A 14,814-nucleotide genomic window follows, 5' to 3' on the forward strand; every position below is an offset into this window, starting at 1 on the left:
ATCCATAACTTAAGCCCAACAAGCCAAGCCCGTTGTTATAGAAATTAATATAAAATTCATCGTGACTCCGATTGATAAACTGATTTCACCAATGTGCACAGAAACCATTTCTGCATCTTTTAGAGTCAAGATAATTTTTCTGAATCCGAATTCAGTGAATTCCAAAAATGCCCATCACTATGTCATTTTAGGAAATTCCACTCCCTTTAGTTGAGAAATCCAATTTCTCTTTCATTAAATTTAACTCTTTAAATTTAACTATCTCCACGGGGTTTTAGTAATCCATTACTTGTGTAACCCTCAATGGTTCAGGAATACAGCTAGCCGTGGGCTCACAACTCCTTGTGACTCGGAACAACAATTTCCGACTTACCCAACGAATCATGGTAAGAGCGTCTAGCAACATCGCCCCATGATTCCATAGGTATTACTGATAGTGCCTGCAAGAACCAATAGATTTTGGTTAGCGTACAGTACGGTCCCTTCAACCAAATATACCGATCGAATCAATAACCATTGGTGCATCGAGAGTCGTTCGAGATTCGATAACTATGCACAACATCTTGGAGATCTATTAGTGACATCGCATGTGTTACTAGGATAACCATTAACCTAAAACACATCATGTACTCTGGCCAGAGATTCGTCACACTAATATCTCCTCAGATCGCATAGGATATCCACACTCGCAAGTATGTGGTGAATCCTTGACAACAAAGCATCGACTCCTATATGCGTCATAACTGTACCCAATCACTTTATTAAATGAAAAGCACTTAAAAAAGTGCTTTTTTTGCCTGACTTTTGAAACCAAACGGGGCCTTACGCTTTGTAACTGTTTTTTCCCATTTTAATTTCCTGCTGCAATATTAGTCTTCCTATTTGAAAAGGTTCATTACATTTATCCCCTATATATATATTGTTCCAACGGAATTATATATATATATATATAGAGAGAGACTTGATCCCCGCACCTTAGGGTGCGGGGAATCCGTGCACACCCGTGCTCAAAACAATTCCGATTGACTTGAAATTTTTACGGTAGGATCGTTTCAAAAATACGAAACCAACGATATATCATATGCTACAAATTTCAATCTCGGTGACCGAAATCGTGAAAATGGCCGGAAATAGGGTTAAATGTGAAATTTTTGGTCATTTTCACAATTTCGGTCATCGAGATTGAAATTTGTAGCATATGATATATCGTTGGATTCGTATTTTTGAAACGATCTTACCGTAAAAATTTCAAGTCAATCAAAATTATTTTAAGCACGAGTATACACGAATTTCCCGCACCCTAGGGTGCGGGGATCAAGTCTCTCTATATAAGATGGCAGACCGCAGACAACAACGTACCATCGATCGTTGGGTTGCGACGCGTATGCAGTTACGTTGTCAACTTCAACATAAATTCATTTAATCAATGCACAACAATGATTGTTAGATTTTTTTTCATCCCAAATAGTAGTATCGACGTATCGTACGTCCCTGCCACTGAGTTCATGCTACCACGTCCACGCATCAAATTATCATCACTAAACTACTCTTCAAACTATAAATTTATTTCTGGTCTTGTGGGTTCGTGAATCACAAGATCCTAGCTAGTTGTGAAATTATTCTAGTTCTCTCTCTAAGTTTTGTTAGAATTTCAATTTTAATAATTCTTTTTTTAAATATAATAAAATTGCACATGAATATAACAAATTAAAAAAAAAATTAAAACAAAATATTTTTCTAAATCATCAAATTCATACAAACGTTTGAAAAAAATTGCTCAACCTTTATATATATGGTTGCTCTTTCAAGAAAATTTACGAAACAATACATCAAAAGACCTTTTCCCTACTCGCATCATCAAAAACTATACACATCAACATATCAATAAATACACATCAATTGATACAAGGGGCTGCCTTGCTGCTCCCTGGTGTGAAAACGTATCACCTATGAAGTTTAATTTATAAAAACCAACCTCCGAAGCCATACAATGTGTTGAAACTTTGCAGAGACCTGCGTCTTTGATCAAAAGTCGTCCAAGTCTGGCGAAATTTGCTACTTATTAGACCATTGAAATTCTATTTCCAAATTTCTTGGAGGGCCACTTTTGCTCGCGGGAAGCAGTGTGTACTCACCGGCAACGGCACCTAACATCACCACACGGTCTACTTGGATAGTTACCTTACCAAATTTGCTCTGCCATTACACCAGGAAGTAGTCAGGATGTGTGCTTCGGCGTAGGTTAAATAGAAAGATAGATGAGTTTTACCTTTCCCATTTTGCTCTTGTTCTTGCAAGAAATGTGCAGTTTCAGGCCTTTTGGGGGACTTTCAAAGGACCACGCAAAACTCTCTTCCCACTCAGGGTTGGGACCAGTTGATACCACCTGAAAGCAAACAACCTTTTTGTTCACGTACGCATATTAATCATCTTAATACCCAACAAGATATCAACTTTTACTGGAGCGGGTAACCATGTAATCCATCAATTTATATCAGAGAAATCCAAACATCCACGGTGTAAGACGTGTGCATATGGCAGTTCATGCATGAGAGAAAGGACCAGGAATCACAAGATTTCCAGAAAAAAGCTAGCCTACTTGGCCCCCTTCAGAGGCAGGAATCACAAGATTTCCAGAAAAAAGCTAGCCTACTTGGCCCCCTTCAGAGGCCCATTTTAAATATTATATGATGGTGCACAGGAGATGAATGTCACAAAAATCAGAAAGAGAAACACGGCTGAACCAAAGTAGAAAATAGAAGTATCAGTTATACCTTGGTTAGCTGAGGGGGATTATTTCCAAGGGTAACCTTGCAGTACACGCTTGGTACACCAACAGATTGCCTCATATTGTTTCCTCTCTTGATTATCACCACTAATGTCCCAGGTAAACACTGCAGCAAAAGTTCTGCCTTCTCTTGAAATCGAGGCGGGCCAGATTGGATCAAGTATTGCAAAAGAGGTATTGCATCCGCAGAAGCAATTGATTGCGCATGAGAAACTTCAGCGGGACAAGCTGACCAAGCTTGCCTTAGAAGAAATAGTGCATCCAATGCAGCTTCTTGAGTGGCTTCTGATCCTGTCTTAAGAGATGTGACAAGATGAGGAATGCTTAGAGTTGCAGGTTCTGTGGCTCTTAGACGTGGAAAGTTTCCAAATAGTGCATTTAGAGCCTTCAGATACTCCTCGTTTACTGTGCCAGTGGCCCACAGATCTTTCTCAATTGCAGCTGCAAAACCGGTACATTAATCAGTATGTCTCGAATAAACTCTTTAGAAAAAGAAGGGAAGGGTTGTGTGTGTTGGGGGGGTGGGAGGAGAGAGAGAGCATTTCAGTTATTTACCTGTTAAAGCTCTAACAGTTTCACTCGACGCGTACTCTTGAATGGTATTGTTAGAGAAAAGAAGTTTGATAAACATTGCTGCCTGTATCGAAGTTTCGGGGATGCTTGAGCCAATCAGATCCAGCACAACCTGAACACCACCAGCTTCTGCTACAGCCCTTTTATTTAATCTGCTATACATGACAAGGTTCTGTAGTGCACATATAGCTACTACTTTCATTTCTTCTGTGGGTTGATCCTCAAGCAGATTCACTAATGCTCGGCAGGCTGAAACAGCATCAGCTAATCGAGCCAGGCTCTCGTTCTGGAATAAGTCACCAAGGGCGAGAGTTGCCAGTAACCTTGCCTGCTGACCTTGGGTTTGAGGATCCAAAAGGTACTGGGATAGCGGTAAAATCGCAGATTTGGTAACTTTAGATTCCCTGATCTTCACATTGTTCAACAACACCTCAAGTAGTCGGGCAGCCGTTTCCTCACATTGATGACGCCTAAGAAGTACCAGAAGCGCTTCAATTGCCCCACTTTCGGCCATCGCCTCAGCACTTGTTGAATCATCACTGTCTAACACTAAAAGAGCATTCAGAGTACCAATAACCGTACCCTCTGAGACTGAATGAAGCAACCTAACCAACACAGCAATGGGTACTTCCAAATAATACTCAGAACTAAACTGCAGAATGCTGGATAACACAGAAGCAGCAGACTCCCACAAAACCTGAGGTAGTGAAGCATCGGATTGAAGAATGACTTTGGACAGTTCACTCACACCACCCTCTTTCGCAATTTCATTTGGCCAAGTTCCTGCAACCCTGACAAGAGCCCTCACGGCCCTCTGCTGCAAAATGGGTATACCAGAACCAAGAATGTGTATCAATGGACCAATTGCTTGTTGTGTTAGCGGTTCCCCCTGAAGATGTTCCTCTAAGAAAAGATGAGACAGAAGCTCAGCCGCCAGCTGTTGAACTGCTGAAGCAGGAGAATCAAGTAAAGGCAGGAGAGGCGCTATCGCTTGCTCAGATGTCAGGGTATAGTTAGCACGACACTGTTGATTCTCTAAAATATTCACGAGAACACGAATTGCACTCTGCTGTCCATCTGTTCCAAACTCTGATCTAGTTAGCAGAAAGAAGAAAGGCTCAATCAGTTTCGCCGAAGAAGGACCCATTGCTATGGCTGCATTATTTGTAAGTATCCTGAGCAATTCGGCAAGCGCACTACAAAGGAAATCTGGTGCTTCATGAAGTATATTAATCGCCGTCTCAATCACTTCAGCTTTCACCATTTCTATTTTACTCGCAGGCCTGTCTTTTCCTAACTTAACTAGAGCTCTACATGTAGCCTCGTGGAGCAAAAAATTCTCACCGTGAAAAAGCCTCACAAGAGGGATAACTGCCCCATGGGCAGCAATTAGTTCGGCCATCTGCTCATCTTCTAACAGTTTATCTAATGCACGGACAACAGAGAGGTGAGTGGGACTATACTCGTAAACAAGGAGAGAAACTAAAGGCTCTACGCATCGTGCAGCAGCTACAGTAGACCTAATTCTTGTATTGCCAAAAAGAACAAAACACAACTCAGCCGCATCCCTTTTCAACTCCAAAGAAGTATCCGAAGAAAGAATCCTGCATAGCACATCAACAACATTTATCTCAACATCAGCTACCACAAGGGCTCTAGACGGGTTCTCACTCAGTAGAGTAACCAAAGCAGCAATAGCAGCTTGCTGCTCTTTCTCCGAGCCAGTACTTAGAATTTCCACCAAAGGTTGAACAGCTTGTCTACAAGATTCTGCACACCTTATATGATCAGCGGAAAATAAGTTTTCCAAGGCTTTCGCAGCACTATATCTTGCAGCTCTTCCACCTAAGCGCAAAACTGCTATAAGCTGGCTGACAGCAGCCAATGCAGATTCATGCTTTCTTATCTCAGCTGTGCCAAACAGAATACCGAGTAAATCTGTGGCAGCTTCTTCGTATGCATCTTGTGGGCCAAGAGAAAGGTACTTCGTCAACCCTTCCAAGGCCCCTGACTCCACCATAATAATCTGATTAGGATGACAGTCTCTAGCAAGCTGGATTAAAAGCCCCAATGCAAGAAAAGGTGCCCCTGGGCGATCTGGGATAGGCTTAAGCAAGTCAACAAGGGCTGGTATAGATTTCCTTGAGGTTGCCCCAACCCTGATGTCATTGACCCTAAACAATCTTTCAAGAGCCACTTGGTCCGGGTAATGAACCAAAGCAAACTCATCAGCCAATTCCAGAAGGTTATTGATATAATCATCAGCACAACCAAGCAAGGAAATAAGTCCTGCAGCTGCCCCTGAATTTGCAACAGATAGCAGAGTTCCCCTGCTACCATTACAGACAAGACTGGCCACAGCTTGAGCAGCAAAATATCTGCTAGCCGAATCCTCTGACCTCAACAATCTAGCTAGTGCTGGAATAGCTTTCATCGTTGCATTAGCACGGATGATATCTCGGTCTTGGAATAAGATTGCCAACAACAGGGCGCAAATCCATATGCTGCCATCCTCTTTAAAGTCAGCCTAGCAAAGTCCACAACATCGATAAGAGCATTGGAGAAGATCAAAATAACCATCCTCAGTGAATATAAACTAGAAAAAAAATTACATGAGACATTTTTTGCAAAACCAAGAATTTTGATGCACCGTGTATCAGATATGATCGTCTTAAACACATACAAAGTTATAAATTTCGCACCTGCGTATACAGCAAAAAGGATTGAGAAATTTTCTCAGTAAGAACTTCAATTGCACCAGCCTCCAGGATCCCAACTTTACTTTTATCATCATAAGCAGCAAACACAGAAAGAAGCCATATAGCCATATTGGCACCATTAATAACTGATGTACTTCTATTGGAGCCTTGAATAGTAGCCTCTTCTTCTGCTATCCTGCAAATGCTTATGGTATCTTCATTGCCCTGATCTCCAAATTGAGAAAACTCTGAAGCACTTAGCATACCCACAAGAGAATGGACGAGCGAAGTCCATGAACTCGAACCATTTAAATCTTCAACTACCCTTTGATGATTCACTTTTGCAGTGCAAAGGAGAAGAGCAGCTCCTCCAATTTTGACCCTAGCATTTGAGGTGCTGATTATCCTTCTTGCAATGGATGAAATGCATCCAGCGGGACCAGCAACTGTGCTACCAAGAACTATCGGCTGGCTCCGACAGAGCCGGGATAGTATTTCAATAGCCTGGTCCTGCAGCATTGGTGTGGCATCTGCAATGCATGAAACTATTGGAGTAATGGTACTTGGGTATTCAGCAAGAACTGCCCAAGGAGGTTTGATGTGTCCAATACCTCCCACACACCTTGAGAGGAAAGAAAGAGCATCAAGTGCCTCTGATGCAACAACAGATCCACTGTCAGAGGTTTCCAGGAAGGAAACTAAAGCAAGCACAGTTCCAGAACAATTTATACAGTCAATCAAAGTAGGATTGGTTTCATGGGAATGGAGAAAGCGGGCTATTGCTGCTGCAGCATGGATTTTTCCTACATTTGTCCCTTCGTGTAGAACTTTAGTCGCTGGCACAATAATTTCTTCCAGCATATCTTTTCCAGATGCTTCACTATCTAAGAGGAGATTTGCCAAAGCACACACTGCTTGCTCTTGAACTTGCAACACCGAAGAGTTGGCAAGCACCAGCAACGAAGGCAAGGCATTCCTAGCAATAGAAGCTACATCTTGGTTCACTTTTATTGAAAGAAAAATTGAGGCAAGGCAACGACAAGATTCAACTAAGATATTTTCAGACTCAACATTTAAAAGTTCAATGATTGAGCAAAGAGTCTTCACAGCAATGGAAGTTTCACGTAAGTCCTTTCTGAGGTCAAAGATTCTTGAAAGAGCTAGTGCAGATTTTGCCCGAGTCTCTTCCTTGGTAGAGCTTAAGATTTTTATCATTGTCTCGATTGCATCATTTGCTGCACAACCTTCTCGCATCATATCAGTCAGAGGGGCCACAGAGAGCAAACTTTTTAATGCATCTATGACATAAGCTTTAGATTCAGGTAGATCACTGGTTAACAATGTAGTGAGTTGGCTGATTGTTGCTGTGTCCGACTTGTGGATCAAATAATTTAAGGTCTTAATAGCAATCTCCTTCCCATTGGAACTTCCATTCTTCAGTAGCCATAATAAAGCAGGAACAGCGTCAGCACTTTCAACACAAGCTCGTATATCCTCGCTATGATTGCAGAGGTTTCCAAGAATTGTTGCAGAGTCTTCTTTAGCTTTTGCAGAGCCTGTCTCAAGGATTTGAACTAATGGAGGAATGCCACCAGCGGCAGTAATAGCCCATTTGCTTTCATCATTTTCATTGGATAGAAGGCAAAGTAAAGCAACAGCACACTCTTGCTGCTGCTCTGATGACAGACCGAGAAGAGATATCAAAAGTTGAATTCCTTCACGACCTTGAAGGGCATGCCAGAGACTACCTTCGTTGTAGCAAAGAAAGAGGAGGGACTTCATCAACTCCTCCTGAATATCATTGGTTGCCATAGTGATCAGCCCAACAAGCAGTCTTTTTGCATCAGATGCAGCAAGTTTGCTTGCTAGCACAGCATTCCCATATAAACTGGCAAGGGCTTCTATTGTTCGCTCCTGCACCAAAAATGGCACCCTAGGTTTGAACTGCTGGACAAGTGTCTTTTCCACCTCCGTGGGATCTGATGCTCTAGTGCATTCTGCGTCAGTGTTATATATCATGAGAGCAGAAGCTAAAGCTCCCAACGTGTCTGCAACTTGTGCAGGAGAGATGCACGATACAAGGCTTTTACCAAGACTAGAGATGACATACGCCAAGCCACCAGAGATGTTTGCAAGAGCACACATTGAATTCTCTTGCAAAGCTTGGGCGAACTCACCCTGCATGAATTCTTTTGAAGGAGCTATTGTCGCATTTATCAGTAAAGGTATACCGTTGCAACTAGCGATCTCCTTCCTGGATTCTTTGCACTGTGCAGAAAGAGATTTAAGAGCACGTGCAGCTTCTGCTCTTGCACAATCTTCGTTGCCAGCTCCAAGTAGCTTAAGGAGCAGTTTTGTAGTTTCCGTAGCCAACACTTCAGAGCAAACAGATGCATCATCCATCATCATGCATGCCAACAGAAAGCACACATTTGCTTGAGTGCTTGATTCTCCTGTTTTGAGCAGTTTGATTAGGATATCAACTCCTCCAGCTTCAATTGATGCAGGCCAAAATCCCTCAGTGCAGCTAGAAAGATTTCGTAAAGCTCCTGCCAGTAAATCATCAATCAAATTTCCATTGTTTAGCCCCTTACCTAATTGTTCCCACAACGTAGGGACAACTCCTTCTGTTGAAAAAATTTTTGACCCCACATGATCCTTAACGCCACCTTGAGAAACAGCATAAATTGTCTTAGCAGCTGCTATCCTGCCTTCTGCTGAGTTTGACTTGAGAAGACCTAGCAATGGTGGAATGCAACCTCCAAGTAATACTTTGACCCGTAATTCATTTTCTACACAGAGTGAACCTAAAACAGCAGCAGCATGTATCTTAATCCCAAGTGATCCAGAACGAAGAAGAGACACCAGAACTGGAACTGCTTGAGAATGTGATCCAACTGCACCAAAAGCATCTTCCCGAGAATTAATTAGCTCAAGTAACTGCCTCAAGGAATTTTCCTTTTCGTGTGAGGAGGAATTCTGCCGCAATTGTTCAATACACTTGGCAACACTTGCTAATGTGCCGTCGGGGTCCTCCATGCTACTCCGATCTCTGCAATCATAGAACGTAGATGAAGTCATTCTTACGATTGTCATCTAATTTAACTAATCTAAAAATTTATCATGCTATAAAAAATTAAAAATACAGTGGAATGTAAAGCATTTGCAAGTAGTGACAACCCAATAATAACATTTGTCTTCATAGCCAAAAAGTTAACAATGATACTTTTACCAGCATAGAAAATATTTAAAGTTGCGGTAACCCAAAATTAGTTACATATAAGGAAACATATAGCTGCAATATAAAACGCATCATGGCATCTAGAAATGTAGGAGGAGTAGTGAGTCCCACAGAGAACTCCAGTAAAAGTATAAGATTGAGTAACATCAATATCGTCTCATAAACTTGAGTAAACTCTCATCTAATGTTCTAACCTGCGCTGTTAGTTGTACTAAAATTACTCTACTGCTGAATCGATGAATTGATGAGTGAAGACCAAGTAAAAGTGAGATATATATCTTGATCATCGTACAATTAGAAAGAAAATACTACAGTTGCTATTTGCGATCAGTTTAAGTGCACCACTGACCTCAGGGCTCCGCCCAACTCCAAACAAACTATTAAGAAAAAGAACATGCAGCATATACAGGAAAGAATGACTACCGAGAGATTCATAGATGGAAAATTCTGAGGTTGGTTTAGAGAACAGGATTTCAATAGTTTCCACATTAAGTATCACTTCGCATTTGCAAAAACATTAATCAAAGTACTACTACAGACAGAATCTAAAACATCTAATCCCAAGTCAACTGCTAAAATTATAAGTTCTCTAACCAACCTTGAGTTCAATTTCACATGGAGATGTGGACTTGGAGGTTCTGAGTCAAGAGATTTAACATCCCTACTTCTCTCCTACAGAAGAAAAGAATGACAAATTAATTGAAAGACAGAATTATAAAAAAATGCATCAAAGAATTCAACATGAGCACATAATAAAATAAAATCTTGTAATAACACCGGCTTGTAATAACACCGGCATTCGTGGAACATGTAGAAAATACAATATTGCACACAATAAAGTTGTTATTGGAATGGGAAAATCGTAAATCTATTGCCCAAGATAGTTCACCAGTCAGCCAGTATCTCTTGATCCCTTTGGAGGAAAAACAGTTGAGCAGAAGAGGTACACGACATACTAGGATTTATACACAATCTAGTTTTCAAGAATGTACTTTTAGAAAAACAAAAATGGGAAATCAATTCTCTCCATATTCGACATAGTTTCAAGAAAATTCACCGAAAACAGGATGTCTTGACTTTAGAATGCTTAGATGATGCACGTGTGCCAAGCCAATACATAATTTACATGAACATTCACTTGAGATTCTTGAATTTCCATTGAAATGATCACAGCAATCAAGCAATAATCAGACCAAACAAGAAACATTTATCATTATGAGAGGCACAAGGCCTGTGACCCAAACTCAGTATAGAATAGCGGGAACAATTTCTAACCCAGTTATCACGACTAGATCACGTGAGTATATTAATTCAGGAATCAAGCACGGACAGAGTCGACCAGAACTTGAAAAAGAAATATTACCAACTCAGCGGTGGGAAGTGTGCTTCCATTGGAAGGAGCAACACGAAAAGCGAGTGTTGTCGCCAGCTTTGCTGTGATCTAATGTCTTCACTTCAGATCTAAAGCCAAAGCTAAAAACTGCATCAGCCACAGCATGATCAATAAATTTAATCAAATCTCTAGCAGATATTTTGAAATCTGAAACAAAATGTCCCACTCAATTTTGATAAACAAATGCCGAGAATCTGAAGCCCGACTCCACAAAAATGGATCAGAATCGGACCCACGTAAGTGCAGCATTAAGCAAGAAGCAAGAATTATGATGGATAGAGAAGCAGAAAGAGCTCGAAGATGCAATCTGGATTAGCATTTTAAAATCCCATCAAAGGAAAAAAAAAAATCACAAGATTAAAATGCAATCATAAACTGACAAACATACCACATGTGCAAATGGAAGAAAACTGAAGGTGGAAGATCTAGCGGAAATGGGAAATCCTTTGTTGGAATCAAATCTCAAGAATGGGAGGAATACTGATGCCGCAAGAGTTGATATTCATAATAAGAAGCGGAGAAGAGAAGTTAGCTTAGCTATAATCTAGCTGGATGGATGTCCAAGGGCCACCGACAGTGTTTTCTTCTGTTTTCACCGGCTCATCAATGGCTCGCCTCGGTTTGGCTCGGCTTTTTTCTTCTTTCTGTTTTTTCCTTTCCAAACAAATATTAATTAATTAATTTTTAATGAAATAGCATTACATATTCACTTTGTTAGAGCTAATTGCATCCACACCCGTGTGAAAAGTCTAAAAAGGCCCATTGTAAAATTAATAGCATGTTAGACCCTATGTTTTAAAAAAATTAGCATAAAAACCCCTATGAGAGGGTATAAATGTGACCGAGTTTGTATAACATAGGGGTGAAATGTGCTACATTTTAAAAAACTGAAAGATGCATTAGCCTAATAATATTTTTTAAAAAGTTTTATGTTTTTTAGACTTTTCATAGGAGGTGTTGATGCAATTAGCCCACTTTGTTATTACAAAATTTTAAATCCCGACAATACAAAAACATGGCCAACTAATTACCCATATATAACACATACAGGGCACCTAATTAATAAAAGGGTGGTTAATTAATTAATTCAATTATATTCGTTAATATTATGCTCAACTAACGTGATTGATTCGAGTGGCAAGGACTAGGAATACATTGATAATTAGCTAGGAGAGTTGTAAATTAATTAAATATATTAGGGAGTGTTTGCAATAGATTGTACTTTTGTAGAAGTGATTAATTTATACATTATAAAAAAGTTAAGAAAAATCAAAAGTTGGTAGTGTTTGGAAACAAATGTGAAAATCTAAAAATCAAAGTTTGGTAGTGTTTGATAAATAAGTGATTAAATTGATTTTAACAAGGACCTTCTTATTAGAATCACTTTTGAAGAATCACAATCACCACATGACTAGCTTTTGGATTTCAATTAAGTTAAGCATAAGCTAACACATAATCTAGGTTTAAGAAACACACAAAAATAATTTTTTAAAGCCAAAAGCTAACAATCACTTTTTTTTAGTGATTGCAAACACTCCCTTAATGTTGTTGTTAGTAATTTTAGATAATGCTAATACATACTTTGATTAAACCCAGCTAGCTATTCACCAACAACATTAAATAAATAAATACAATTGATTCATGATTGTAACTTAACAACAGATCAAGGAATGATGTGAAAGGGGAACAATCGAATTCTATATTAAAATATCATCATTTTAATTGTATATTATCTAAATAAATCTCAAATTTAGCATTCGCAGCTACTCATATTGTTATAACACATTTATATTTCGTTTTTGTTTGTCCAAATATATAGACATACGTTTATATTTATCAATATTTCTTTTCTAATATTTCTCTGTCGTGTGTAATTAACTAACTATTAAAAATATAACAAATCATTTGTATAATCACTCAATTGTTAGTATAATTGATGTTACTATAACAAATCCGCTTTTTAGCACGCATTCAATATTGTAATAGTAAATTTTACTATCGATGTATGTCTTAGGTATAAAATTTTAATTTTTATTTTCTTCAATCTTTAATAATTAATTTGATTAAAATTAATAATCGTTTTCCTTGCAAAAATAAAAAATAAAAATATTTTAGCTTATGTCTCTATAAATTCAGAGCTTCATGAGGCGAGGATCAGAGATATTTAGGAAGTGTTTGCAATCACTAAAAAAAAAGGATTGTTAGCTTTTAGCTTTAAAAAATCATTTTTGTGTGTTTCTTAAACCTAGATTATGTGTTAGTTTATGCTTAACTTAATTGAAATCCAAAAGCTAGTCATGTGGTGATTATGATTCTCCAAAAGTGATTCTAATAAGAAGGTCATTGTTAAAATCACTCTAATCACTTATTTATCAAACACTACCCAACTTTGATTTTTAGATTCTCACATTTGTTTTCAAACACTACCAACTTTTGATTTTTCTTAACTTTTTTATAATATATAAATTAATCAATTCTACAAAAGTACAATCTATTGCAAACACTCCCTTAATCATTTTAAAAGATGTATGAATTATTGCGAATAAGAGCTTAGGTAATAGGTATTTTAGTTATTTTATAAATTCACTAAAATACATTGTTACATTTTTTTTTATAAAACGCGAGAAATTGTGTTTAAAAAGCTTATGAGATGATAATGTTCTTAAGTAAAAAAAAAAAAAAAAAAAAAAAAAAAAAAAAAAAACTTGTACGAGACAAACTCCCTAGGCAAATATTCAGGAGAGAGAGCTATATAATTTTTTTTAATTAAATATCGATATAATCACTTCATCTAAAAATCAAAATTTCAAATTTTTGTAACTAAAAATAATAGCATAAACAATGAATCGAAATATAAAAAGTAAAACTAAAACTAAAAAAGAACTCAATGAATTCTCAAATCTCATTAGTCATAGATAAATTAATGCATAATACAAATAGAATAAGAATCTCCAAATTAAAGAAGCATAAATAATAAAATTTTGTCACAACAAATCTGGCAAAAAATATAAATTATAATTTAAATAGTAACTTAAACAGGGAATAATTATAATCTAATTAAGTAAAAATCATTTTTATTGTCGAATAAGCAAATTACAAAATTCTAGTATATCAAAACCAAAAATTAAATCAATTAAAAAAAATCAACCGCAGTACAAAAATAGACAAAAATAAATCTCATTCAATAAATAAACGAAAGATGATTGACCCAATTTGAATAAACAAACTCAGTTGAGTGGATCAATTTAACGAAAAAATAGATTTTTGTTTAAATAGAAAGAGATATTTTTTTTACTAAATAAATGATGGAAAAAAGTACAAAAAATTGACCACGATTTCGAATTTAAACAAAATAAATAGATTCACGTAATATTTTAAATATATAAAAAATAATACTATTAAAAATTAAAAAAAATTTGAGGCCCCCGCCAAGGGGTGGCCCTAGGCGCCTAGGCCGCCTCCCCTTGGAGCCGGCACTGCATATATATACAAGTAACACACTTATATATGCTATATATTAAAGAATAATTCGCTAGTAGTACTCGACGTGAAATTATCATATTTGATTTATTTTAAAAATTGATTTGGACCTAACTCACTTCAAAAGCTAGCTATACACTAACACGAGGATTCAAGTTATTTAGCCAACCGATCCAGGTTGGCTAGACACTAACACGAGGATCCAGGTTATTTAGCCAACCGATGTGAGATACAAACTAAGACACCAACACAACACACACGCCCAGTAATGAAACGACTGAAGCTTGGAGATATTAATGGTGGGCGGTCCAACACACACGGAGGGCCAGAGCTCTGATACAATGTTAAAAATTGAATTGGATTTAACTCACCTCAAAAGCTAGCTCAAGAGGTGAGGATTACCCTTATCTATATAAAGGGCTTCCAGATTATTTAGCCAACCGATCTGAGACACAAACTAAGACACCAACAATTTATTCTTAAATCAACTAGATTTGAGTCACTCTTTCTAAATTTTACTAAAATAGCAAATATTGGCCTACGTACATCTTCTAGTAATATTCCCTTAGTCTTTAGATTTTTGACACAACCATTGTCGCATGCAGTAAGCTGTCTAGCGATTAGATTTTATTCGAATATT

The 14,814-nt window shown here is 37.8% G+C and overlaps 1 protein-coding gene across 2 annotated transcripts; it reads right to left on the minus strand.

Moving 5' to 3' along the window:
- Nucleotides 1–1,727: 1,727 nt before the first annotated feature.
- LOC140886093 (protein CELLULOSE SYNTHASE INTERACTIVE 1-like) lies at nt 1,728–11,236 on the minus strand. Of its 2 annotated transcripts, none has more exons than XM_073292597.1 (8): nt 11,083–11,236; nt 10,665–10,781; nt 9,900–9,973; nt 6,064–9,112; nt 3,344–5,888; nt 2,775–3,229; nt 2,270–2,386; nt 1,728–2,196 (listed from the first exon to the last, which is right to left on the minus strand). In XM_073292597.1, exons 4-8 carry the CDS (start codon nt 9,097–9,099, stop codon nt 2,056–2,058), a joined length of 6,294 nt encoding a protein of 2,097 aa, XP_073148698.1. In that variant the 5' UTR covers nt 9,100–9,112; nt 9,900–9,973; nt 10,665–10,781; nt 11,083–11,236; the 3' UTR covers nt 1,728–2,055. The 2 variants fall into 2 exon arrangements, with proteins under 2 accessions (XP_073148698.1, XP_073148699.1); XM_073292598.1 differs by having other exon boundaries at nt 10,665–10,762; nt 11,083–11,222.
- Between the last annotated feature and the right edge of the window lie 3,578 nt (nt 11,237–14,814).

This window comes from Henckelia pumila, chromosome 3 (assembly GCF_033568475.1).
Source record: "Henckelia pumila isolate YLH828 chromosome 3, ASM3356847v2, whole genome shotgun sequence".
NCBI lineage: Eukaryota > Viridiplantae > Streptophyta > Magnoliopsida > Lamiales > Gesneriaceae > Henckelia > Henckelia pumila.

What these genes read in the sequence shown, in the direction of transcription:
- LOC140886093 (XM_073292597.1), bottom strand. Translation starts at nt 9,099, where the DNA reads ATGGAGGACCCCGACGGCACATTAGCAAGTGTTGCCAAGTGTATTGAA. An exon ending in AACTGTTAGAGCTTTAACAG is followed by an intron (nt 3,230 to 3,343) that starts GTAAATAACTGA and finishes CCGGTTTTGCAG; the next exon opens with CTGCAATTGAGAAAGATCTG. An exon ending in ATCCCCCTCAGCTAACCAAG is followed by an intron (nt 2,387 to 2,774) that starts GTATAACTGATA and finishes GTTTGCTTTCAG; the next exon opens with GTGGTATCAACTGGTCCCAA.